The sequence below is a fragment of the Pithys albifrons genome, chromosome 6 (genome assembly GCF_047495875.1).
Source record: "Pithys albifrons albifrons isolate INPA30051 chromosome 6, PitAlb_v1, whole genome shotgun sequence".
In the NCBI taxonomy this organism is placed as follows: Eukaryota; Metazoa; Chordata; class Aves; order Passeriformes; family Thamnophilidae; genus Pithys; species Pithys albifrons.
The window spans coordinates 37,582,660-37,606,270 of record NC_092463.1 but is presented as its reverse complement, the minus strand read 5'-3'; the positions used below and the strand labels follow the sequence as shown (position 1 = coordinate 37,606,270).

At 39.4% G+C, this 23,611-nt stretch overlaps 2 protein-coding genes across 7 annotated transcripts in view; one reads left to right on the top strand and one right to left on the bottom strand.

Annotated features, from left to right (window-relative positions):
• The first annotated feature begins 488 nt into the window (after positions 1–488).
• Positions 489–23,611, top strand: part of TMEM62 (transmembrane protein 62) — a 32,628-nt gene continuing 9,505 nt past the window's right edge. The window contains exons 1-15 of one of the 5 annotated variants that reach the window (XM_071558301.1): positions 509–565; positions 1,389–1,773; positions 5,534–5,645; positions 6,749–6,886; positions 7,928–7,973; positions 8,311–8,452; positions 9,760–9,884; positions 10,020–10,142; positions 10,916–11,071; positions 12,374–12,533; positions 13,659–13,772; positions 14,731–14,815; positions 16,347–16,451; positions 17,216–17,334; positions 18,246–21,187. In XM_071558301.1, the coding sequence (XP_071414402.1) occupies positions 1,612–1,773; positions 5,534–5,645; positions 6,749–6,886; positions 7,928–7,973; positions 8,311–8,452; positions 9,760–9,884; positions 10,020–10,142; positions 10,916–11,071; positions 12,374–12,533; positions 13,659–13,772; positions 14,731–14,815; positions 16,347–16,451; positions 17,216–17,334; positions 18,246–18,572 (1,914 nt within the window). In that variant the 5' untranslated portion in view covers positions 509–565; positions 1,389–1,611 and the 3' untranslated portion in view covers positions 18,573–21,187. Of the gene's footprint in view, positions 566–1,388; positions 1,774–5,533; positions 5,646–6,748; positions 6,887–7,927; positions 7,974–8,310; positions 8,453–9,759; positions 9,885–10,019; positions 10,143–10,915; positions 11,072–12,373; positions 12,534–13,658; positions 13,773–14,730; positions 14,816–16,346; positions 16,452–17,215; positions 17,335–18,245; positions 21,188–23,611 lie in introns of those variants that run through there. The other 4 variants (XR_011698074.1, XM_071558302.1, XR_011698073.1 and 1 more) reach the window with 4 other exon arrangements.
• Positions 6,943–23,611, bottom strand: part of PTGR2 (prostaglandin reductase 2) — a 32,210-nt gene continuing 15,541 nt past the window's right edge. The window contains exon 9 of one of the 2 annotated variants that reach the window (XM_071558307.1): positions 6,943–9,622. In XM_071558307.1, coding sequence (XP_071414408.1) covers positions 9,566–9,622 — 57 coding nt within the window. In that variant the 3' untranslated portion in view covers positions 6,943–9,565. Of the gene's footprint in view, positions 9,623–22,327; positions 22,546–23,611 lie in introns of those variants that run through there. The other variant, XM_071558306.1, reaches the window with a different exon arrangement.

Here is a 23,611-nt window from a genome sequence, read left to right as displayed (position 1 = left end):
AGAGGAAAGAAGAACTAAACAGGAATTCCAATCCATTTTAATAGAGACAAAATGCTGAGTTTTGGCAGCCCTTTGAGAGATAAAGTGAAAGAAAGTGAGCAAACCCCATTTGTCAAGATTACTCCTGGACTAGCAGGATTTCTGATTGCTCACTGTTGCTTTAGAAGCAGCTGTCCAGGGTGCTCTTTGGGGGCAAGAGCTAGCAGACAAGCAAGATGAAAGGCAGCTGAAAAAAATCAAAGCAAACATACATGAAGTCCTGCAAAAGAGAGGCTAAATTTTCAAGAACAAAAGGGTGAAATATATTAAGAAATTTTAACTGACTGGAAAAGTTAAAATGCAAAAACGCTAAAAATTAAATATTTTATCCTATGGCTGTAATGGTTTGACCCATGGCTTCCTCAGTAACCATTGTATCTAAGGAAGTTACAAGTATTCCACACGTGTCTTCCACGTAGCAGTGGGGGAGTGGTGGTGTGTTCTTCCTTCCCTTCCTTGGCTGAGGAGCTGGAGGGAGGTGGTGGAGGTCAGGTCCTTCCGGTCCCTGGTGTTTCTCCTGTCCTGGGTGAGATTGTTTCGTTCTTGTTCCCCTTCCTTGAGGTTTTTAATTGTGTTTCTTTTGATTCATTTGGTTTCTTTGGGTTGGGTTGGTGTCTTCCCTATTTTCCAGCTAATCAATCCCCTTTTTCTCCCTTCCCCTCTCCCCTGGGGGGTGGGATCCTATGTATTGTGTATACAGTGTGGTTTGTAAATGTTAGTAAATATAATTTATTCTTTTTATTCAGTTCAGTTTCTTTAGAGTGCATTTCTTTTCAGTTTTTTTTCCTTTCCTTTGCTGGGAAGGTTCTGGGAGGGGGAAGGGGGGCCAGTCCAGGGTTGGCAACAGCTAGGCCAAACCTGCGACAATGGCAAATCATGAGAAAATATAATGAAAATTCAGCAATACTGAATTAGCAATTTCTAATATCTGAAAAGTTGTTTGAGGATACCACACTAAATATCAAAGAAAGCAGTTATGTGTAGTGACAGAAGCTTTTTCAGCTAAACTTGTGCTTAAGATGGTAAGAAAATACCTCAACAGTAAATGTAAGCACCTCTTAGGGAACAGAGAATTGATAGCCAAGAATAACAGCAATCATTCAACTGTGCAGTTGCTATAGCAAGGTTTAAAATTGTGTATATGAAAATGTTCAAAATACCATAAGAAGGCTTTTTCAGTATGTCGGGAGCAAAAAAGTTCAATTGCCTAGATATCCGAGCAGGTAAAATAATAAATACCGTGAGGAAAAAAAGCGAAAGTGTATACATGCTGTACTCGGAAGAAAGCAGAATGAGACACTGATATTCTCGTACGCCTGGGTGTTGTGTTTTAACCTGGGCATTCGCAGGCACGGCTGGGGGGCAGCGGAGCGCTCAGGCCGCAGGGAACGCAGGAGACAGAGAGCATCTCACGGCCTCGCCTGCACAGAGCGCCCAGCGAGGGAAGCGCCACCCCAGCCCCGCTGGCCCGGGAGCGCCGAGCCCGCCCGGGGCGGCCCCGCGGCGGGGCGGGACGCGGAAGTGCCGCGGACGGGGGCGGTGCGGGCGTGCAGACTGGCGGCGCGGCGCGGCATGCTGGGGCTGGCGGCGGCGCTGCTGACCGCGGCCGCTGTGGCGCTGCTGCTGGACTGCTACGGGCCGTCGGGGCCGCCGCCGGCCCTGGGGCAGCGCCGCCGCTGGGCCCCGCGTCCCGCCCCCGGCGCCGCGGCCTCCGGCCTGCTGTGGGTCGTGCAGGTGAGTGGGGCCGGGCCGGGCCGGGCCAAGGGGCGACCCCGAGCCGGGGGCAGAGCGGGCGCTCCGGGGCGCGCAGCCAAGACGAGTTACAGGTGTTTGGCGAGGCTGCCCGCAAGGTTGTGTGGAGCAGCGTATACAGGTGCCGGGAGCTCGGTGTGCACCTGCAGTGGCGCTGCAGGTCGAGCTCTGGGGGCCCCGAGCCCGAGGCAGGAGGTTGTGACCTGGCGACCCTTCGCATGGCAAAGGGCATGGGGACCTGTGGCCCTTCCAGGTGACCAGACACAGGACAGGAGCCGACGGCTCCAGACTCTCGCCCTCAGAATGTGAGGGTGTAATAGGCCAGGGGTTCCTTTGTTAGAGAGGTCCCTCCTTGGAGGCACCAGCTAGACCTGTCATTTTGTTACGTAGCTATTGCCCCATGATTAAATTATTTGAAGGATCTGGACTTCTGAGACTCTGTTACGGGGAACCCGGGGTCGGGCCGGTAAGGAAACCTGACCTGACTGAGTGCGGTGTGTGTAGCTGTGACGGGACTTCGGTCCCAGCTCAAGTGGTGTGAGATTGCCAGAGTGGCTCCTGGATGGTCGGACCGGGAAGTTTCCTTAACAGATAACGTCTGTGGTGGAAGCAGGTAATTAAAAATCGTCTAATTATTACACTACCCTATATATTGCATCAGTATCTGATGCGGTATTATCTAATACCCCGGTGAGAAATGCATGCTCTGCTTGTCCCTTTCCCCTTCCAAAACTCAGAAAAGTTTTATGGCTAAGAAAACAGTCACACTGATTTTGAGCAATAGAAGGCACTGGGCTAGTATTCAGAAGGTTGAATGTACACAGCTTTTGTTCCAGGTTAAACATAAAATCAAAGTTAACTTGCTAAAGCCCTGAAAGCAAATTGTCACATCCGAGTGCTTCTTGTGGCCTCTTCTGTCTTCTCCCCAGAGCATTCCCGAAGCACTTAGTACAGATCTAGCCGGAAAATCTGTTTACGTGTTCGCAGTTAATTGATGGCTGAGTTGTCACAAGGGTTGCTGTGCATTTCCTTCTGACGTACAAGCTGCTTTTACTGGTTTGTTTTTATTCTCAAACTCAAGAACACTTTGCCTTAATGGATTAACTGCAGGCGGTGCTCTTAGTGCATGAGCTGGCATATTATTAGTCCTTTTGTTCTCTCCAATTTTTTTTCCAGTAATTTTTCCTTTAGTTACTTAAGGCCTATTTTTACTGCAGAGTAGATTTGAAGACAAGATGTATGCTTGAATTAATGTAAGTAAAGCCCATATCCTGAGTTGCTGTCTTGTGAAGAGTCAAATACAGCAGCATATAGCAGTGCAGAGCTATTCGGACAAGCAGCATGCACAGCTCCATGCTTCTCTTGCCATGTTTTCTCTGCTTGTTTTTACTTCAAGTGCAGTTCTCACAAGGACAGGTCACAGCACAGATAATTTAAGACTTGGCTTTCGTTTCAAGTGGTTGTATTCTCTTTTAGACATGCCCTTTAATGGCTGCTTTATCGTTGACCTAGCTTGGAAATTAATCACGCACTAAATCGAGCATTGTGCCTGGTGATCTCGTGGGAAACAGGCTCAGGCTCCCTGGTGACTCCATAGGTCTAGCCTAGGTCACTGGATAGAGCTCAAGATCATCCTGCAGTTCCTTGCCTTGTTTTTCTTCCCATCTGCAGGACTATCTCTTCTTAAACTAATCTGAATTTTAATCTTTGTACTGTAATCTTCTATTAATTGCTCTTTCTTTCACCTTATACCGGAATTGCCTTTCTTACCCAGTGCTGAATAGACATTCCAGTTCAGTAATTGACAAGCTTACAATTAGTTCTCCTGTTTCTGTCAGCTGTGTTGATTCTACTGTTGCTTTAGATCTTATAATTCTCCTTGTTAATGCCTGCCTGTCCTGAACAACATTTTTGCTAGGTAAGGAATGTTGATGGTGACTTCTCCTCACCCCTAAATCTCTTCCAACTCATTTTGATGAAAGTTACTGCCTATGGTTCAGTGAGAGGCTAAGTATCCACATCAGAGGAAGGGGAAAGACAAGTGCAGGAAGTGGGATTTTACCTACATTTTTAAAATTAAATAATAGCATTACAAGCTTTTTACCTTGCCATCTTCCCCTTTATTGCAATATCTTTTGAAGTTAATGACAAAAACAAACCAAACCAAACCAACACCAAAACCACTCCACTCCCAAGATCTGCATGTTTCATGGCTTTTAGTGATAAGAGAAACATAGTCCCAGCTCTCAAAAGTCCCAGTGGGACACTGTAACTCTTAGAACTTTAAAGTTACACCTTTTTTTAAATTTTAAATTCATAGTAGGGGAAAAAAGTGGGAAGGTCTTTGTAGGAAATCAAGCTTCCCAACCAATCTCTGCTGTAAATTTACATTCTCTGTAGTTACCAGGAGAGCAGGAGTAAGGTTTCTCATAAGACTTTTTTTCTTCAAGAATAAAAACTATACAAGTTTTTATTCTCTGTGTTTCATTGCTGAGATAGATGACCCACAAATCCACAGGATGAAGAGAAGCAAAACAATCCTTGTCAATGACTGAATGAGGTCTGATGTATTGAGATAGTTTTACTGTGCTCTTTGACTCACACGAGCTTGAATATGTAAACAGAAGTGAAAATAAGGTTACCTTTTTTAGCATCCAGTTTTGTTCTAGGCAGAAGTTCCCTGTAATTCCCAATGGGCAATTTTCCTAAGCTGAATGAAGAAGCTGTATTTAGGCAGTATTTTCTACATATGCAGATGACTGCCTAAGTAGAAGCAGTGTATTTTGTCTCCAACGCATTTTATCTGGATTTTTCAAGAAAGTAAAAACTTTACAAGAACAGGTTTATTAAATTGAATATAAAACTTAATGTTTTCAAGTGGTATTGTCAGATGGGCATGAGCTTCTGGGTTTGGAGCATCAACTACCATTTGTTTAAACTGAGGAGGACAATTTATTAGTTTATGACTGAAGTGGAATGGAATGCAGAATTGAAAGCATTCATCAAAGATTTATTTTGTACATCCCTGAAAAGCTACAATACAAAAAAGAAAAATGTTACTTGTCTTATTCTCCCCATTCTGCCCCAAATGGCTCTTCTGATTTGAGGGTTTTGACTGGTTCAGAAGTGAATAGCATCTTTTGCTGTTATGTACAAGTCATATCATCATTTCTTGGGCAGTCTTTTCCTACTGGAAGGCACATGGAATGGGACCTAAACACATTCATTAGATCCATTGAAATGCATGAATAGAATGCTTACAATCCTTACACCAGGTGCTGGAAATGTCACACCAGGTGCATAATAAATTATTGTTATATTTCAAGTTCTAGGTAACATTAACCTATTCTTGCTTTGCAGAACTATTTTGCATTCTCACTTGCAGCAAAACCATCGTGTTGCACCAGAAACTTGTGGAATTTGAAAGGCCGTAGGCCACTTAAAGTCATCACAGCTTACTGTGGATAGCTAAGTATTTCCCCATATTATTGTACACCATTATTTCTAAGGAAACTTTCTGGATGCAAATGTGATTTTAGGGGTTAGAGTTGCAATATCATATGCTTGTTCTGCTTTTGTTCTCCCCTGGTCATCCACTTCTTGTGTCTCCCTGTATCCCTTACACTGATATGAATCACTATGATTGCCCTGATGTTGCATTCTTAAATACTTAGCTTTGCAGAACAATCTAGGTGGCAATAACCCTCTACTTGGGACAGTGTTTCATTCTTCTCTTTTGCAGGTGTCAGATATTCATATCAGCAAATTTCGGGATCCCAAACGAGCTCCCGACTTCAAAAAATTCTGTTCGGAAACAATTGACGTAATTCAGCCAGCACTAGTTCTAGCAACAGGTAAGCAATTCACGAGTGTGAATTTGCTGTTGAGTGTGCTGTCAAAGGAAGAGCAAGTAAGCAACGTTTTAGGGTCTCAGAATTTTTAAGTGCTAAGGTATCTCAAGCAATGGAAACGAAATTACAACTGAGGATAGAGTACTAGAAGCAGAAAAGAATAACTTCTCAACTCAAGAGAACTAGTTTTTGTTCAATGTCCTGAGTCTGATGGTGAGTTTAGTGTGTTTTGTATGTAACAGACAATTATGCAGGATAGCTATTGTTTTCCTAATATTTGCTGCTACACCTTAGTCCTTGCTAGCAGTTACCTTCCTTCTTGTCCTACTGGTAATGATTCTACATTCTTTGTATTTGAAATTACAGAAGTGAGCAATGTCTCTGATTGGTCATTAAGAGCCAGTTCTTCTGTCAGGACAATCCGTGTTCATTTGTATGAAATTCACCTGTGAACTAATGTAAGATTTCCGTTTGAACATACCGTGCCAAGACAGTTGAATTTCAATTGATAACTTGCTATTGAAATGGATTAAGTTTTGGCAAACAAATCAAAAAGATTCTGAGCCATTACTATGTGCAAAGCTTTAGAATCTTAATGCTAGACGTGGAGTTTTGTTACTTATCTAGTGCTTGCATTTTAAGTTTAGAATTCAGAAATAGTTAGCATTTGTCTTTTAACTTTTACCTTTTTAGCATTTGACTTTTAACTAGTACAGGGAGGCATTATTATGTGAACAGAAGTGGGAATGGTTTGAACTTTAACTGGAACTTGAGGGGATACAGAAGCTGTGAAGTAAAACAAAATTCTTATGACTAGAATCTTCAGATACAGTGAATGCCTACCAATTTGCTTTGCTTTGACATGGCATTAGTAAAAGTGTAGCAATAATGTGGTTGATGGATGTCTGATGAGGCTGCTGCATCTACATTAGAAGGCATTTATGCTTGCAGTAACCTCTTGGACCAGATACAGGAACATCCAGATTGCACTCAGGAGTCCTGCAGCCACTTGCACTAGGAGGCAGTGATTGTATGCTTGTCTAGTTGCACTATTTGTATAAACTGTGTAGGGCTCTAGTTATAATCTCACTTTTGTACACCTCCAGGGGACCTGACAGATGCTAAGACAAGAGATAAACTGGGGTCTGAGCAGGTAGAAGAAGAATGGAAAACTTACCAGTCAATCCTGAAGCGATCAAGGGTCATGGAAAAAACCAAGTGGATAGACATCAAAGGAAATCATGGTAAGAAGGATTCCTGTGGTTGCAGATCATAGGATAAAGTGTTTGTGCTCACTACTATGTTAGTGGACATTATGAATCAGGAGAAGGGCCTGCCATGCACGTATCTACTGAGGCACACTTTGTTTACAGGCATTTACTGGAGTTTTAGTACCAGAGAAGTGTGAGTCTGGCCTGGCAAGTGGTAGAACGTAGCTTCAGATGTTAGTTTCCAGGTCATTAGTTTATCTAGCACATTGCTAATGGAGGGGCAAACTGTAACCTTACCCTACAGAAGAAATGGTTTCAATTGACTTTTCACAGACTTCTGCTCCCTCCCACCAGGTTTAAGTTAAAAAAGTATCACATGTCCAGCAGGTAAAGGAAATTTGGATTCTTTTGAATAGAAAGGACTCGTGGAAGTTTGTACACATTGGAGTTTGTTGCCACATTCTAAGCATTCAAACAGAAGCTGATGTTCTTGTAGGCGACATAAAACAGCTGTTACAGGAAGGGCAGAATTGGAAAGCCTAGCACTGGGGGAAGAAAAGTGCATGCTTTGTCATGTATACCCATTTCCCTCTCAGTCTTCTGTTACCAGCCTTAGTGGAGAGGTGGAACCCAACTGCAGTACACACCTCCCCAGATTGCTGTGTGTTTTTTACACACACTATTCTCTGATGCTGCTGCTACTCATTTTCTGTGAGTTAGGTCTTACTTTGAGAGAATGCACTCAGTCCAGAAAGCTTCTGAAAACCTCTGTGGTCCAAGTAGAGAGAGATTTAGATTTTAGCCAGTAAATAACAACTTACATTCCCACAGCAACTTCATCTTTGAATTGAAATGTAAATGGGAAAACTATTACCATTTGTTGGTCAGCTGCATCAAGTGTGTATTGTCTTCTCTGCACAGTTAGACAGGTCTGCTTTGTCAGTTACACATTTTAAAAAAACAGCTCTTCAGCACCTGATGAGATGCTTTATCTCAATACTACCAAGTTAAATACAGGGATCAGTGATGAATTTGATATGCAAGTTTCCTCATTTCCTGTTTCTCCCCTTACAGATTCATTCAACATTCCACACCTGGATAGCATTCAGAATTATTACAGGTACTTTCATTTACCATATAGATACTGTTATATTCAGCATCAAACTCACAAAACAATATTCTGTTTTCAGTTACCACATATATGCTTTTTCACTGACTTTCCTATAGTCCAGAATCATATCTGCTATTCCCTCTGTCTTTTGCATTGTCAGTTAGTAGAGCAGAATAGATTGATAAAACAGAATTCTTTGTGCAGACTTCTTATCTCTTACCTTATTCAGAATGGACTAAGATGGAACTAGATCTAATGCAAGATATCTTGCATTTATACTATGCGGGTCATATTTGTCATTGCTACAAAATTTTCTAACAGCAATATTCCCATTTTATTTTGTTAGGAAATACTCTGCCTGGCATAAAGATGGCTCTTTTCATTACATCCACACTACTTCTTTTGGGAACTATTCATTCATCTGCGTGGATGCCACACTCAGCCCAGGCCCTAAGAGGCCCTATAATTTCTTTGGGATTTTAAACATGGTATTGTATAAGTCTTGGTATTCCATTTTATTGGTTGTTTTACTTCTGTAGTGATTTGTTTGGAGTTTTTATTTGGTTTTGTTTCAAATATTTATGTTTGTCTAAAAGAGTGTTTACACTTTTAAGCTATTATGGATGTGGGGCATTTATTTAGAAAAACAAATTTGTCACTTAATGTGTAGAGTATCTCTCTTTTCCCTCTTAAGAAATAATCAGTACAAAAATGTCAAATTAGGCATTTTAAGGACACTAAGAGATCATAGAGATCATATTATTTTTTTCATATTTTTGCACAAAACTGCAAGTAAAGGTAGATACCTGTAACTTTTAAGAATTAAAACTGTGTCAGGAATTTGAAAAATAAATTAACTTTTTATCTGTGATTTGATTACATAGCTTAGGTAAAACTATTCTTAAAACCCAAATTATAAAGGCAAAGGAAATGTAATTTCATTTAATCAGCCCATTACATTAAACCAGAATGGTTTAATACTGAATCCATTCTTTTTTATTATACCTTTACTTCTGTTTCTTTCATTCATGGCCTTCAGCATTTCTTTTCAGGTAGGAGGAAAAAGAATGTGTTGGTAATTCTCTTGGTTCTCCTAAAAGATGATCCGTAAAGTGGTGAACGAGGATTTGTGTTCTTTTCTGGTTTTAGTTATCGTGCATCCTTTGAGACCTTACAGGTCTTAGGAGGCTTTCTGGGCAGTAAGTAGTTGATTTAATATTCTAAGTCAAACAAGTAAAGGAGAGAAAGTTTACTTCCTGTGTAAAGTTTTACTTTTGCTTAACTTTAACAGCAATGGCTGAGTAATATTTTTAAGATTCAGCGTCAGAGTTCATTTGGTTAAATGACTGAAGCATGTGGTGCATGGTTTCTGTGGTCTGTCACACCTGTAAAAGGCCATCTAGGTAGTAGAGATGATAACTGTAAGGTAAAGGTGTTCAAAGAATTAACTCTTTGACTATATAAATAAGCAGTAGAAAGGATAGAAATATTATTTACCAGCATCTTTCTTTACATTCCATTTTTCCTATGTTAGATTGCAGAGAAGGCGTTGAGTGTCTGGTTTTCATTTTCTTTTTTCAACATCATATGTTAGGGTTATGTCAAGTACTACAGTTTTCATGAGCAGGTCCCTGAAGCAACTCAACTGAGAGTATTCTCTGTAAGGAAAAACAAAAAAAGAGATGAGTTGCATTCTTCATTAGTTTCTTTCTGCTTTCCTTTTGCTATTCTTTCACAATAGCCTGAATTTTAAACATATTTGTTTGGTTGTCTTTCAAACACCTGCCCATTTCAGACTCAAATGGCACAGCTGTCTTTTATGGCAACAGAGAGTCTGCACAGCAACCATACTATCTGGTTTGGCCATTATCCCACCTCAACAATCATCTCCCCAGCCCCAGGAATACGAACATTAATGAGGTAAAGTATTTTTATCCTGTATATTTTCAGTCTCAAGTACATTTCTTGCTTCTCTTCACATGCTTATCTCTCAGTTTTCAGGTTTTCTGCAGTGATATTTCCATGCCACCCAAATAATCACAATTATTTCATTAGTTCTGCCACAGCCTATTTATGTGGACATCTCCATACAATGGGTGGGCTCATGCCAGTCTTGCACAGTCAACACCGTGGTGGCACTCTGGAACTTGAATTGGGAGACTGGATGGATAATAGGAGGTAAGTAAAGCCTGTGTGAGCAAATAATCATATGAAGCCCACCTGGCTATGCTGTGATTCCCTCTTATGCTGTTTGGTGAATTTGAAAGAAGCATGAGATCAGCCTGACTGGTTAATTACTATTAATGCTGTTGAAAAATGTCTTCATGTGTAAGTTTGAGATTTTGCCCCATCCAACAGTGTGCTAATAAATTAAATAATTTTTTATTCATTATTGGTATTTAGCAGTTAAAAAGGGGACATCTAAATGCCCACTTAGTATGTGTTAGTATTCAAATGTAGGTGAATAAATTGTAATAAAATTCAGCATCACTACTTCAAAATACCCCTGCTCTGCACTAGCTGTTAGAATTCTAGATGCAAAAGGTTACTTTAGCAGCTTATCAAAATATGTCTGATGCTACATGGAGTGTATAGTAGTATATCAGCTTTTAGGGCAACTGGGATCTTGGTCCATAACTAGTGCACCTGCACAGGCACTGTAGTAATGTACCTTACATTTGAGTTCTTTAACATAATGTTCGTGTATCTGATTCATGTGCAAAATTCCATAGACCTTGACATTTGGAATTTTGAGTACTGCTTCTGTGACTTACAATAAAATTCACCTAATCAGAGGTAACAAGCTGTACAGTTAATACAGCAGAGTTGTTTGATATAGAATCAACTACAGAAGAGAAAAAATGGAAAATAAATCAAGGACCTTCAGAAGCATGGCCATGAGCTGTGCGTGCAGTACTTTGTATTAACAGATATTTTTCGTTTCATTACAGGTACCGGATCCTTGCGTTCGATCATGACCTCCTTAGTTTCGCAGATCTTAACTTTGAAGAGTGGCCTGTAGTTCTCATCACCAATCCCAAGTCCTTCCTTTACAGCAGTTCTGCTCATGAACCACTAGTCAAAATTCTTTACTCCACTCATATCAGGTACCTTGTAGTCTCTTGATTTAACAATATTTAACTATATTTATACATATATGCACAAAGCACTTTATTTTAAATATGTGTCCACTGTTCTCAGAATTCACTTTTCTCTGAAAGATTGTTCTTGAGAGCTCTCTTTGTATCACATGTGGAATAAAGAGAGATTGTGTAGTACTGATTCCTATTTATTTATGCAGTTATTTCCCCTCAAGTCAATTGAACTTTTTTATGTAACAAGCTGATAGATTAATATATCATCTGTGGTATTTATATCATGTATTCACATTGCTTCTGCTGATTTCAGGATTTTGTCTATGTATTTTTCTAAGTGTTTTCTCCTGTTCCCACTTCTCATACTGTTTTAAATCTCTCTATCTTTCCATTTCTACCTTTTCTGTTTAATGTCTTCATTTATATGTCAAATTTCTAGGCTCTTTTCAACATGTTGTATTTGCTCTCAGACCAATATGGTAGAACTATTACATACATAGAATTACAATCAAAAGAAGTTTGTCATACTTTTCATTTAAGAAGTAGTGTCCAGTAAGTGTCCTTACTTTCCAGTTTCCTATTCAGGACCTTATCTGAACATTCTCACGATTATATTAAATATATGAACTGGTAGAATAGTTCACCATAACTATATGAGACTCCTTTATTTGACTGAAACTGGAATGCCTTTTGTACTACCAGAATAGAAAGAAATTGTATGTTTGACTTGTATGTATGTGAATACATACTTGAATTGTATGTATGACTGTTGCATCAGTCTTGCATTCCAATCCATGTCTCATAAATGCAGTTACAAAGACTGAGAAGTTACATTCTGACTAGCAAAGACAAAACAAGAAACAGGAAAAAAAGAAAAAAACCCCACACCCAACAACAAAGGACTTTAGAGAGACTGGCAATTTTTAATGAAGCCATCTACAAGTATGTCATTACGTGTCTACATGTGCAGAAGGATGTATCCCACTTGTGTTAGCGAATGTTTTGACAGCAAGGGTTCTAAGATTGTTTCTGCCAGGACTGACCTTACAATCTCTGCCACTTTTTTGTCTGTTGTACAGCCAGTTTTCTCTCCTGTTCTTTTGTACAGTGCCATACAGAACTGCACTTTTAACTGTAGGAAAGGACTACCATGTTACCATTAGCTCACAGATATTTCACTCTTTTAATTTCTAAATCTTTTCAACTCTTTAGTACAAGGTAGAATAATCTTTAGAGACTTCTCTTAAGAAAGCAATGAGAAGTCTGCAAGTCCTGTAACAAATCTGTTTATTTTGCTCTTTCTTCACTCCTTAGAATCCTGACATTCTCTCCTTCTGTCATTGTCTCTGTCAAAGTCTACATAGACAGAGTTCACTTGGGGAATGCACATCAGGTGTCTGGTCCTCTCTATGTGCTGAGGTGGAACCCACAAAACTACAGTGAAGGATTCCATCACATAAATGTGACTGTCCAGGTAAGGTTGGCTTTCTTTGTATTAATTTTTTTTTGTTGTCATAGCTTCTCCCTCACCCTTGTACATCACATAACTAGAAACAAAATACATTGTAAGAGACTTCCTTTCATATTTGTCTGATTACAAAAACCAAAGGACCCTGACTGCTGAGCACTGAAATATGAAGAATCTGGACAAAGGAAAGATTTCTTATTTTTCATGAGAAATATAATAAGACATGACAGAAGAGCAAGTTTGAATTGAAATTGGTCAAAAATACAAGAGAGGGTTCTTGTGGTACATAAACAACAAGCAGAAACAGAAGAAAAATAATGGCTGTCACACTGCAGAGGTGAATTAGTCACTAAAAATGCAGCAGAGGTAGGGGGAGTAAGTAGAGAATTTGGGAGTGAAGTTAAGCCTGGGAAAAAGGGAGGGGTATGAGGAAGGTGTTTTTAGGATTTGAATTCATTTCTCTTTATTCTGCTCTGATTGGTAGTGAACTGAGCTAATTTCTGCAATTGGAGTCTGTTTTGCCCACGATTGCAATTGCTGAGTGATCTCTCCTGTCCTGATCCTGACCCACAAGCCTTTCGTTAAGTTTTCCCTCCCTTGCCCAGCTGAGGAAGAGGAGTTATGGAGCAGCTTTGGTGGGCACCTGGCATCCAGCCAGGGTCAACTCACCAGAGATGTCAGAGTTACACATGCAGAAATACCAAATAGTTGAATACATGAAACACTGCTATTGTTTATCAATACAAGTTTGTGGCAAATAGGCCAGAAATAAAGTACAATGAAGCTTCATAGTATTTTAATATGGGCTATTACCTAGAATTTGACCTTCAGCAGACTACTGGTGGGGCCAGTAAACAGTCACTGTCTTCCACAAGTTGCTGAATCTCTGACAGGTTGTCGTTCATATGTAGCACTTTCAGATTATGATCTTATCATTGCCAATTTACTCGAAACCGCAAAATTGTCAGTAAATAATCGTTTGTAAGTGGAAGTATTTAATACAGCCATATGCCAGACATACATGCATCAACTGGATCTTTGTAGGTAAGCTGCAATGATAATTAGGAACTTTAACTAGTTATTTTGTGTGCTACTGGTATCTAATTGTCCTCTTATTTTATATCAATCTAGGATGCTTCAGGAAGAATCAGCACGCGGAGCCATATATTTGCTATGGAAGAAAACCTCTCTCGTAGATTTGACTTTTGGCCATCTGTTATTCTTCTCTCTGACCACTATGTTCTAGTAAGTACTTTCAGCAAAACAGCTGTCATTCCATGTTCGTTTCCCAGAGCTACAGTGGGCATTTTCCTAATTCCTGGTAGACTTGAAAGCAGTTTACTTTTTCCAGATATTACTCCATTGGAATTCAAAAATATTCAAGTTCCTCAAGTTGCACACTTCAACTGCAAATATGCAGCAATGGTTCATGTAAACAGTTGACCTCTTGGATTTAGTCAAAATTTCCATTTTTGGGCATAGATACACATGTTTCGTGCAAGCAAGAAATTGAAAAGGAGCATCTGGACATGGTAGAAAAAGGGAACATTAAATAAAAAAAAACTTCACTGTGATCTGTTGCAATATGTGTTCTGGCAAGAATGCTGGAAATACTCTCGCCACCAGCTTCTGACATTACAGCTGGCTTCAGCAAAGAGGAGGGCGTAATTCCCATCGACTTCAGTAAGTTCCAGGTCATATACAGATGTGTTACAGCTCAGTACATGCAAAGAAGGCATGTCATAATAGTTCAGGTGCACTTTTAGAACAACATAAGAAAGTCCAGATGACTGTAATTGTATTGTAATTGGCTCGAAATTATTGTATTAGTTTTGTTAATCAGTAACTGATAATTCTTCACAATGTCTTGAACTGCAGTTCTCTTCAGTACAGCACTCAGAAAATAGTTTTCCTCGGAAGTGTATTTGCACTTTTTCAATGGATGTCTTTTACAACCCCCATTTTGTAAAAAATTCAGGTCTATCACTTTCAGCCATTCAGCTGAATTCAAATCAGTATGATACTTGTTCAGTAACGTAGAAAATCTTAAGTTTCTTTTTCATCTTCATTTCAATGACACAATCAAGCTTCGAATATGTGTTTCAGTTAGAAATCTTTGTGCCACTCTATCAGTGTCCATAAGGAATGCTCCAATGCTGCTACTACTCCAGGACTGGCTTAAGAGTCAAAATTGTCTTTTCAGGCTCGTGTGCTCTTTGGCCTGATTGTGCTGATTCAGATCACCTTGCTCCTTGTTTTCAGATATGTCCAAAAGCCAGCACTCAAAGGTATGAACTGGTGTTTGTGGTTTTTAAAGGATCTGTTTTCCCCTAAACTTTTCACTATTTATCTGTGCGCTAACAATAGGTAAGTAATTGCGCTGTTAATCACCATATGCATTTTCCATCTACTGCTGTGGGTTCAGCTGGTTTGCCAGAAGCTGCTGTTTTGCTTTTATGGGTACCTGGAAAACCTCCAATATATCAAATAAAGTAAATTAAAAACTAAAAACTTTAGCAAGCATCTTTGTTTAAACAAAAATTCAATGGATTGAAGTCTAATGTTTTAATTTTCTCACAGAAGAATCCAATGCACAGGGAAAGGAATGTTTTATTTTGTATTAGTTCTGTATGTGTGCTGGTTTCACTACAGTTGTCACAGAATTCTTTGTCACCTGAGTGGAGAAACAGATTTCCTTCTGCAAAGATAATTTTGTTAATTTTTGCAAAGAATGTGAACAGGATTGGGTCTTTCTCAAAATAGTATTAAAGCCAGTTTTGTCAATAACTTGATTTTTTTTTGTGATAAATCTGGTAAATGACAATTACTACTGTTAGGCTTGTGTGTTTATCCTTTAAGGAATTGTTTGAACCACACCTTACTAATGGGTTTTTTTCTGGAAGCCACCTCCCTTCCTATTTATGTCAGTTGTCCCTTCCTCTGTACCCATAATCACGTAGCATCCTGAGGTAACTACAGCAACTGCTTACATAGAGAAAGAACAGATTTTCAGTTGCCTTTATGGAATTCAGCAACTAAAAATGAAAAGTGCTGCCTCTGTCGTCATGAGGTCCCTGTGGACTATGACAAATGTTTTACAAATTAGTGAACGAGTTTGTTAGAGATGTGGATTTCCAAAGATCAAGCTTGCCCTCTGGGGGTTAATTCTTTATGAGAAGGGCAGCCACATAATACGTGAAACTCCACAAGCTAACTTCTGTAGGAAGGCTCTCTTGATCTCATTCTATGAATTATCTGCTCCAATGAGTTAATACTGCTTTTTTTCTGCTAACACATTTGTGATAATACTGTCATTTTAATGCCTAGCCTTCATTTTATCTGAATTGCTATCAGATCTCACTAAGTAAATTTAATTTTAAAAAATCCAGTTAATCTAGTCCACACTGACCTGTCTTTCAGGGTTTCCAAATTTACTGTTTTGATTCTCTTTACTTTTTATTTAATATGTACTGTTTCCATGTTTATCATTCCAGCTTACCTCATTTTTGGGGCATAGAATGGTTGTTCTGTTACATACAGTTAAGTGTATGCAGTTAGAGTGGCACCTTCCTCTGCTGTTTTTAATACAGATTGATGTATTTATTATTTATTTAGCTTCAGTTATCCCAGTAATGGTAGAAATGCATTCCTTTGCATTTGTTCTGTAGACATACCAAGTATTATTATATTCCTTATTTAATAGAATGAGTAAATAATGTGCAGATTTGATTCAGAAAAACCAGGTTTTTTACATATATATGGGAGGGAGGTGCTTGCAACCTGAATTGTGTATTTATCTTAAATGTTGTCCCTCTTTAGGAAACCCAGGATTACTTACTCTGACTTCATATTCGCTTCATGTCTTCAGTAAAACAAACACCTTCTATTACTCAGTTCTGGTTCTGAATTTATACACCATTCTGGGTAAGTTGCATTGAGTACTAGAGTACGTAAATTAGTATTTTGAAATTACACATCAGATCTTGATGAAATGAAGACTTCTAACATTTTGGAGAATGGGGACAATGTACTTAAGTTACAAAATCTGTGTGGAACTTCAAAAGTTTGTCCAAAGAGACTAAAGGTTTGTTTATAAGAACCTAGCTTAGAACCCCTGAATTAATTAAACTCTTAAATTGTTACATTGCTGTACTTTGGTGTAAAATGAGTATATGGAAGGTAAATTTCACATGACAAGTCAGTAAGACATCTGGGCTCTGATGCTAACATTTTAGCTTACTCTCCTCTGATATTATGTCACTAAAACAGCTACTTTCTTGGCAGTCAGTGTAGTATGCAGAACATGGAACAGCCTGCCTCATTTAACTTCTGTGCTGAGCCCAGCTGGGATTGTTTGTGACTGCATTTTTCATTGTCCTACTGTAATTCTGGGGAAAATCTAACATTTGAAAAGATTTACCTTTTCACCTCTCTCATAAGATGTTATATGTGGTGTTGAAAACTGTCACAGAGATGTTGCAAGCCACAACTCCTTGGCAATACCATGATATTTTCACATCCCTTTTGCTGTTTGTTGAAGGTGAAAACATTAGGCTTATTACTATGGACAAGCAATAGACAAGTTATTTTCCCCAGTAAACCATTTTGTGTTCAGGGCCACATAAAAAAGGACCATGTCTCTATTCTGTCTCCTGATGGTGCTGTATATTTGATTTCCTCTCTTGCAGGACCATGGTTTGTAGGAGAACTGATAGATGGCCAGTGGGGAGCCTGTTTTTCCTTTGGAGTGTTTGTTGGTGGTTCCTTCTTACAGGGCAGTGTGACATTTGTGGTTGGTATTTTACAGGTATGTATTTATAAAAACTAAAGTTAACAAGCTGTGCTTTTTTCTGGGATTTTTTTCCCAAATTTTTTAAAATAGTTTTATAAAGAAACGAGTCTTGGAAGGACAGAGGAGATAAATGGTCGTGCCTGACTACAACAGGTCTTTCTTACCTTTCTGCAGATTTAAAGGGCAGAAAGAAAGGAGGTTGTGCATTTTCTTAAACTTTTGTTTTCTGCTTTTGATGTTGCTTTGGACTCCCTGGATATCTGGTTAGAGGCCATGTCTATACATTTTCCTCTCTAAATTTTCTAGTTTTGTCCTCGACTCATGTACCAGTTGCAGTGATTAAGCAAAAGAAGCTGAGTGGCCAGGCCAGCCCTTGCTCCCTGAATAGCCCATCAGATCAGGTGTCACTCTCCAAGCAAGCACACAAGTCCAGTTTTCCAAGCAGTAGTTTCCCCAGCTGCCACTGAGCTGAAAGAGAGGGTGTAGTTCCTTGGCATTTAAGCCAGACCAAGCCAGCACTGCCTCCTCCTTTATGGTCCCTCCCTTATACCAGTGCTGGCACTTGCCTGACACCACAGTGGGCTGGGACAGAGAGTTGAACTGACATAAGGACCTGCTGGTTTTACCATACTAGTTTTTTGCCAAGTCTGTCTGAATCGGGTCCAAGAAAGGTCAGATGCATGTCAGTACCTCTCACTGCAGGGAGTAGACAGGAATGCTTGGCCTGAAACTGAGGCACAGGCAGTCACTATCAGCTCTATCAGCTGCAGTCTTGGAAGTACATCATGAGATTCCACGTCTGGGAATTGTACTCAGCCCTTAGAATGGGACAGTTTTATGTGCTTGTATCTTTCTACACCTTCATATCTGTTACCCAGAACACCTTGCTTGCTCATTGTCATATTTTTCTCTGCTCTTCTTTTCAGATCTTGTTTTTCAACCTGCCCCTCATGGCCTATCTGTGCTGGTGCCTGTTCCTGCGGTGCCGGGGTCACAGCTTCTGCTCTCACATCCGCCACGGCCACCACCTCATGGCTGTGCTCATTCACCTGGCAATGGCACTCCTCCTGGCCTGGCAGCTCTACTCCTGCTATTTCCTGCAGAGAACCTACGGGACCGTGGCTTTCTTCCTCTCCCCAATGAGAACATGGCTGGTGGTGCTGACCTTAGCTCTCATTTATAAAACCTGGACACTGAAATCGTCTGAGCTCAGAACTTACATAGTAGAAATGAAAACCTATCAGAGCTCCTGAAGTACAGGATAAATACTCCAAGTTCTTTGTCTTAAAAGCTGTCAAGTTACAACGTATTGTTTTGTGATGCTGGAATTCCATGCAGCTCAACCATTAGGTGGTAAGTTCTGAAGCTGCACCTGCACTGCTACAGAACTGTATTAAACAGTAAATGTGCAACAATAGGTAATGCATATTTTTCTTGTATTATACCATATACTGTATAATACATGTTATATCATACAGTGATACATCATATGTTAATACAGTCAACTGTATAATAATATCTTTAATGTTTGGGGGGGGTTGTGATACAGATGGATATGTCTGTATGGCTCACAAATGGACATGTTTGTCTATTACTACTGTGAATTGAGAAATATTTTTGATTCATTAAATTCTTGATTTTTATAATGCTGGGAAAAGTGAGCATAGGTCTTGATAATGAACTTCAGGATTTTTGCTTAACTTTGATTCTTATTTCCGGATTTTCATATATTTTTACAAGACTAGACCAGATGTCTTTATGAAGTACTAGTCATTGCAAAGGTGCTGTGGTGGCCTTCACAGTAATAGTCCTATGCTTCTACACTTTTTCAGTTTATAATATATACAAGCAGATTAGAGGCTGTTAGGTGTGTATATGTATTTTTGTGGTCATGTGTACCTGAGCTGTGCCATATTGCTCTTGTCCTGGGTGTGCTGCTAATTAACAACTTTGGAAGGAAGGAGTTATGTTCTACAGTACTGAGGTTTCCAATTCTCTCACACTTGACCTGTGAGAGGACAGTGAAAGATCAGTCTTGCTGGGATTCTCAGCTGTAGTCAGAGTTCAGCTTCAAAGCAAAGAATGGATACAATGTCCTCAGGATGGGAGAACCTGAAGGAATAACATGGTCTGATGTCTGTGTTGGTAACTGAGCAGGTCAGGCCTGTGTTTCTGGGTCTAAGTCAAATGCACTGAAGAGTGACCTAAGAAAACTCATTTTTTTCTTTTCAGTTTTTTGAAGTCCAAAAATTGTATTAGTTACACTTACGAAGAATGTAAGGATCCAGAGCCAAGTGAGCTGAGGTGCCTTGATCTGTAAAGGAAAACACTGGGTTGCTTCACAAAAGAATGCTGTGAGTGGAACATTTAAAATACTTTAGGTAATTTTACAGTACCTTACTTATGGCTTCTCAAGAAAAAGGAGGAGTAACTTATTTATGGCGCCTTTGAAAAAATCCCAGCAGTGACTGTAGTGGAACACAGGAAAATAAATTGAATTGGAAGAAAATATTAAGTATTTCTAAAAGGTGACAGTTTCCCTGTTCTTTAATTCATGTTCTTCAGTGATGTGCCATGTAATAGGAAAAAGAGTAAGATCTCTCATTTGCATAAGTTAAACACACTGTTATGACAATACAGAATGTCATTTGTTGCTAAGTAAGTTTGTTTTGCAAAGCTGTTAGATTTTGTGCCCTACTCTGATTTTCTATTTCTGAGAAATGTTACTGAAAAATTAATAATAAAAAGACATTTCACAATTACTTTTACAAGATCAGGATGCATAGAAAGTGGCAATGAAATACTTCATCCTTCTACCCTGTGACAAGACTGTGTTCTGAAATGAGTCTTCTTTGTTGTGGTAGCAGTCAATTGCAACATAAACCAATCTCAGTGTAATCATATGTCTATGGACTTAAAAATCTTACAGTCAAATACTTTTTGGCTCTGTGGGCTGTGTTTGGTAGATGGATGGAATTCTGTTAGAAATCTCTCAATGCTGTTCTTAGTGTGGCAAGCAAAGGATGCATTATCCCTGCCTCCAACAACCCAGATAAGAATCACATGCTCCTACCCTGGTCGATATGTGAATTACGTATGTATGTGCGAATAATGTAACAAATTTTGAGCGAAAGGGGCTACCCTACTGTCCTGCTGTCACAGGGAATAGCATACTGTAGAAGCTTAGAACTCTACCCTGCACAGGAAGCATCTCTGACCTCATGCTCTACAGAGACAGTTACTGCAGCGTTTTGTTGCTTAAGTCAAACTTACTTTGTCTCATGTTAATTCAGATTTTCTCCTTCTTAAACAGTTCCCAGTATTCTAAAACTTTAGTAGGAAAATCCTAATTTTCCTACTTGAGCTGTACACTTTAACACAAGAAGATTTTATTTACCAATAGCTTCTTTGAAGTTTCTTAATTGTTTATATCTCAGTTCTTTAGAGCATAAGCCCTACTCTGTGCTTCTAATTTAGCAGCCCGGGTCATAGGCAAGTGGTTGCCCAAGTCAACTCTAAGTAACAAAACTCACAACACAGTATCTTTTCCCTTCAAATTCAAACGAAATAAAGGGGTTTGATAAAATGCAGCCCATCTCCCAGAACACATCTAAACCCAAAGAACCAGAAGGCACAAATCAACACAGCAGACTGAAGCCAGACATTCCAGAGATGACAGGTCCTGTGCTATCCTGATGAATTGCCTGGGTTTGGTGCTCTTTTACAGCTCCTCTTCTCTCTGAAAAGCTGAATTTCTACTGAGACAATAACACAATATTCTGCTGTAATGTATCTTAGCCTTTACATCAATCAGCATCAGTGTAAGATCTCATACTGTTACATGAATTACAACAGTTTTTTTCCAGTTTATGGATGAGTAATGGATTTTTTTTTAACTTGAACAGAAGCAAATGCCTTTGGTACTTACTATTTCTGGCATATAGTTCTCTTTTGTCTAAAATAGTACTGCTGTTTCAGGGTAAGCATGAGAATACAGAGGTCTGCTGAAGTCAAGAGTCCTTTCCAAGCTCTTTATTAGGACAAATTAGAGCAATGTGATGGGAGCAAATCAAGTGGCAGATTGTAGAACCAGCCTGCTATTCTGCAGTATGGCAATAAAATCAAATATCTTGACTCAATGTATTGATTGGCTCTTGCACACCAGGTGAAATAACCCTGTGTTAGGGACACAACTCCTGCTCTGAATACATGCTTGCCCTCGCTTAAGATCTTAGAAACTATCACTCATTGTCTTCGTAAGGTAAAGCTTTCTGGGACAAACAGTGGTGGTTCTACAGCCAGTGATTACCTATCTAGTACATCCAAAGCACACTGGATTCTTGTTATCAGTTACTTGTCACCCTTTGTTAAATTATACCTCTTTATAGTACAAAATATATGATAGTTGAAGAGCCACACTATTACAATAATTAAGAAGATGAAAAAATATTTTTATAACTGTTGGCACTTGGTTTAAAGAATCTTCTCCCTTTGATTTTTGTCTGTTCTTAAGAAGTAACATGAACCAGGATTCTCAGGCAAAGAAATGCTTCTGTGAGAGTCCTAAACATTGTGGGCATCAGGATGAAGTTTACTTTGACTTTCCCCACATTTTTTGGGTTTTTTTTTCCTAAAGGCATTTCACTGATGCTGCTAGAACTTGTGTTGCCCTCCATAGCTTACCTAACTACAGGAATGCTGCTGCAATCAGCTGCCTTTATTACAGTAAAGAGTCAATACCTCAGTATGATCTCACCCCACATCACCCCTCACATCACAGCTCTTAATAGACTTATGACTTGTGTGGATTACTAAGCAATTGCTGTAAAAATAATAGTGCTGGGAATGTTACAATTTTATCATATTTTGTTTCAGTTGTGAAAAATAAGTTCCTACAGGGCGATCACTTCTGGAAGGTGTGTCAACACACAGTGCCAGAGATGAGCTCATTCTGGACTAGCTCTTCAGCAAATATTGTTGAGTAAAATTTGTACTTTGGACAAACAAATGCAACCCTGGAAACATAAATAGATTAAGACTGAGGCTTTCACACCTAACATATCAAAGGAAAATTAACATTTTAACTACTTTCCAGTAGTTGTTATTGTTAGGTTTGCTTCCTTATATTCATACAACACCAACTCACCCCAGTCCATAGCTGAAGTCTCTTTTGAAATACACAGCTGCTTTGTATACTACCCTATGATATACTTTCTTCCAAGCGGGCTGGAATAAAAGAGAACAGTCCTCAGTTTTAATAAGAAAAGACATTTCTCTCTAAACAGCCTGCTGAAATGAAAATTAAATTGATAGATCAGAGGATGCCAAATACAGGGAAATGCAAGTTACATTGTGACTTTTACGTACGAGGGTTAGCCCCCAAGGGTGGAAGAAACTAGGAAAGCATCATGGTGACACCATGCACCAAAAAGCACCCAATACTCTCATTTGTCCAAATACTTTTGCACCAGTAACAATTTTCAGAAGCAGCAGCAATGGAGCCTCACGGTAAAACCGGATTTGCCGCAGGTGGTGGGGAGGGGCGGTAGGGTCGGTCAGGTAGAGGAGTTAATGTAGCGTTAATGGTTGGCCATATACTTGGAGTGGGCTGGTTTGTTTTGCATTTACATATTTGCTTTAAGAATGAACTGTAAGGATGAGGAGGCTTATTCAGAAAGATTAAATGTGTTAGAGTGCATTAAGGCTAATCTGCTGCCTGGCAGAAATTGAATGCAGAACACAGGAAGCATAATGGAATGTTGACTCTGTTTCAATCTGAGTGGTTCTGTCAGGCATATGCATGTAGGAGGGAATAAAGAAAGGGGACAATGGGCACACCAGCACGCTCACTGGGAACAGTGTTTGGAAAGGCTGTGTTCCCAGAAGCAGCCTCCCCGTTACATCCAACTGACAGGAATCTAAGTCTAGAGACAGTGCTCAGGATCACTGCATTTCCTGATGCCTCTCCTTCCAATATACACACCAATTACCAAGCCATACAAACCTGCACTGCTCAACTTTCACAACTGAGTTACCCATCTATAAACAGTCCATATGCAGGAATTCATAGAATTTTGCTCACTTCTTGCTTCCTGTCTTCCATTTGCCAACTATAACAACATACTGATTTTACTGCATAAAAATTTTGGCTTCTATTCCAGTGTTATGGAAATACAAGTACCATAAGAAGGTTAAAAATTCTTTGTAGTACAGAACAGGAAAAAAGAACTTATGAAAAATGAGGGAATAACCAAACTTAGAGGAACCAAGAATCATGACTGGAGAAGTGAGG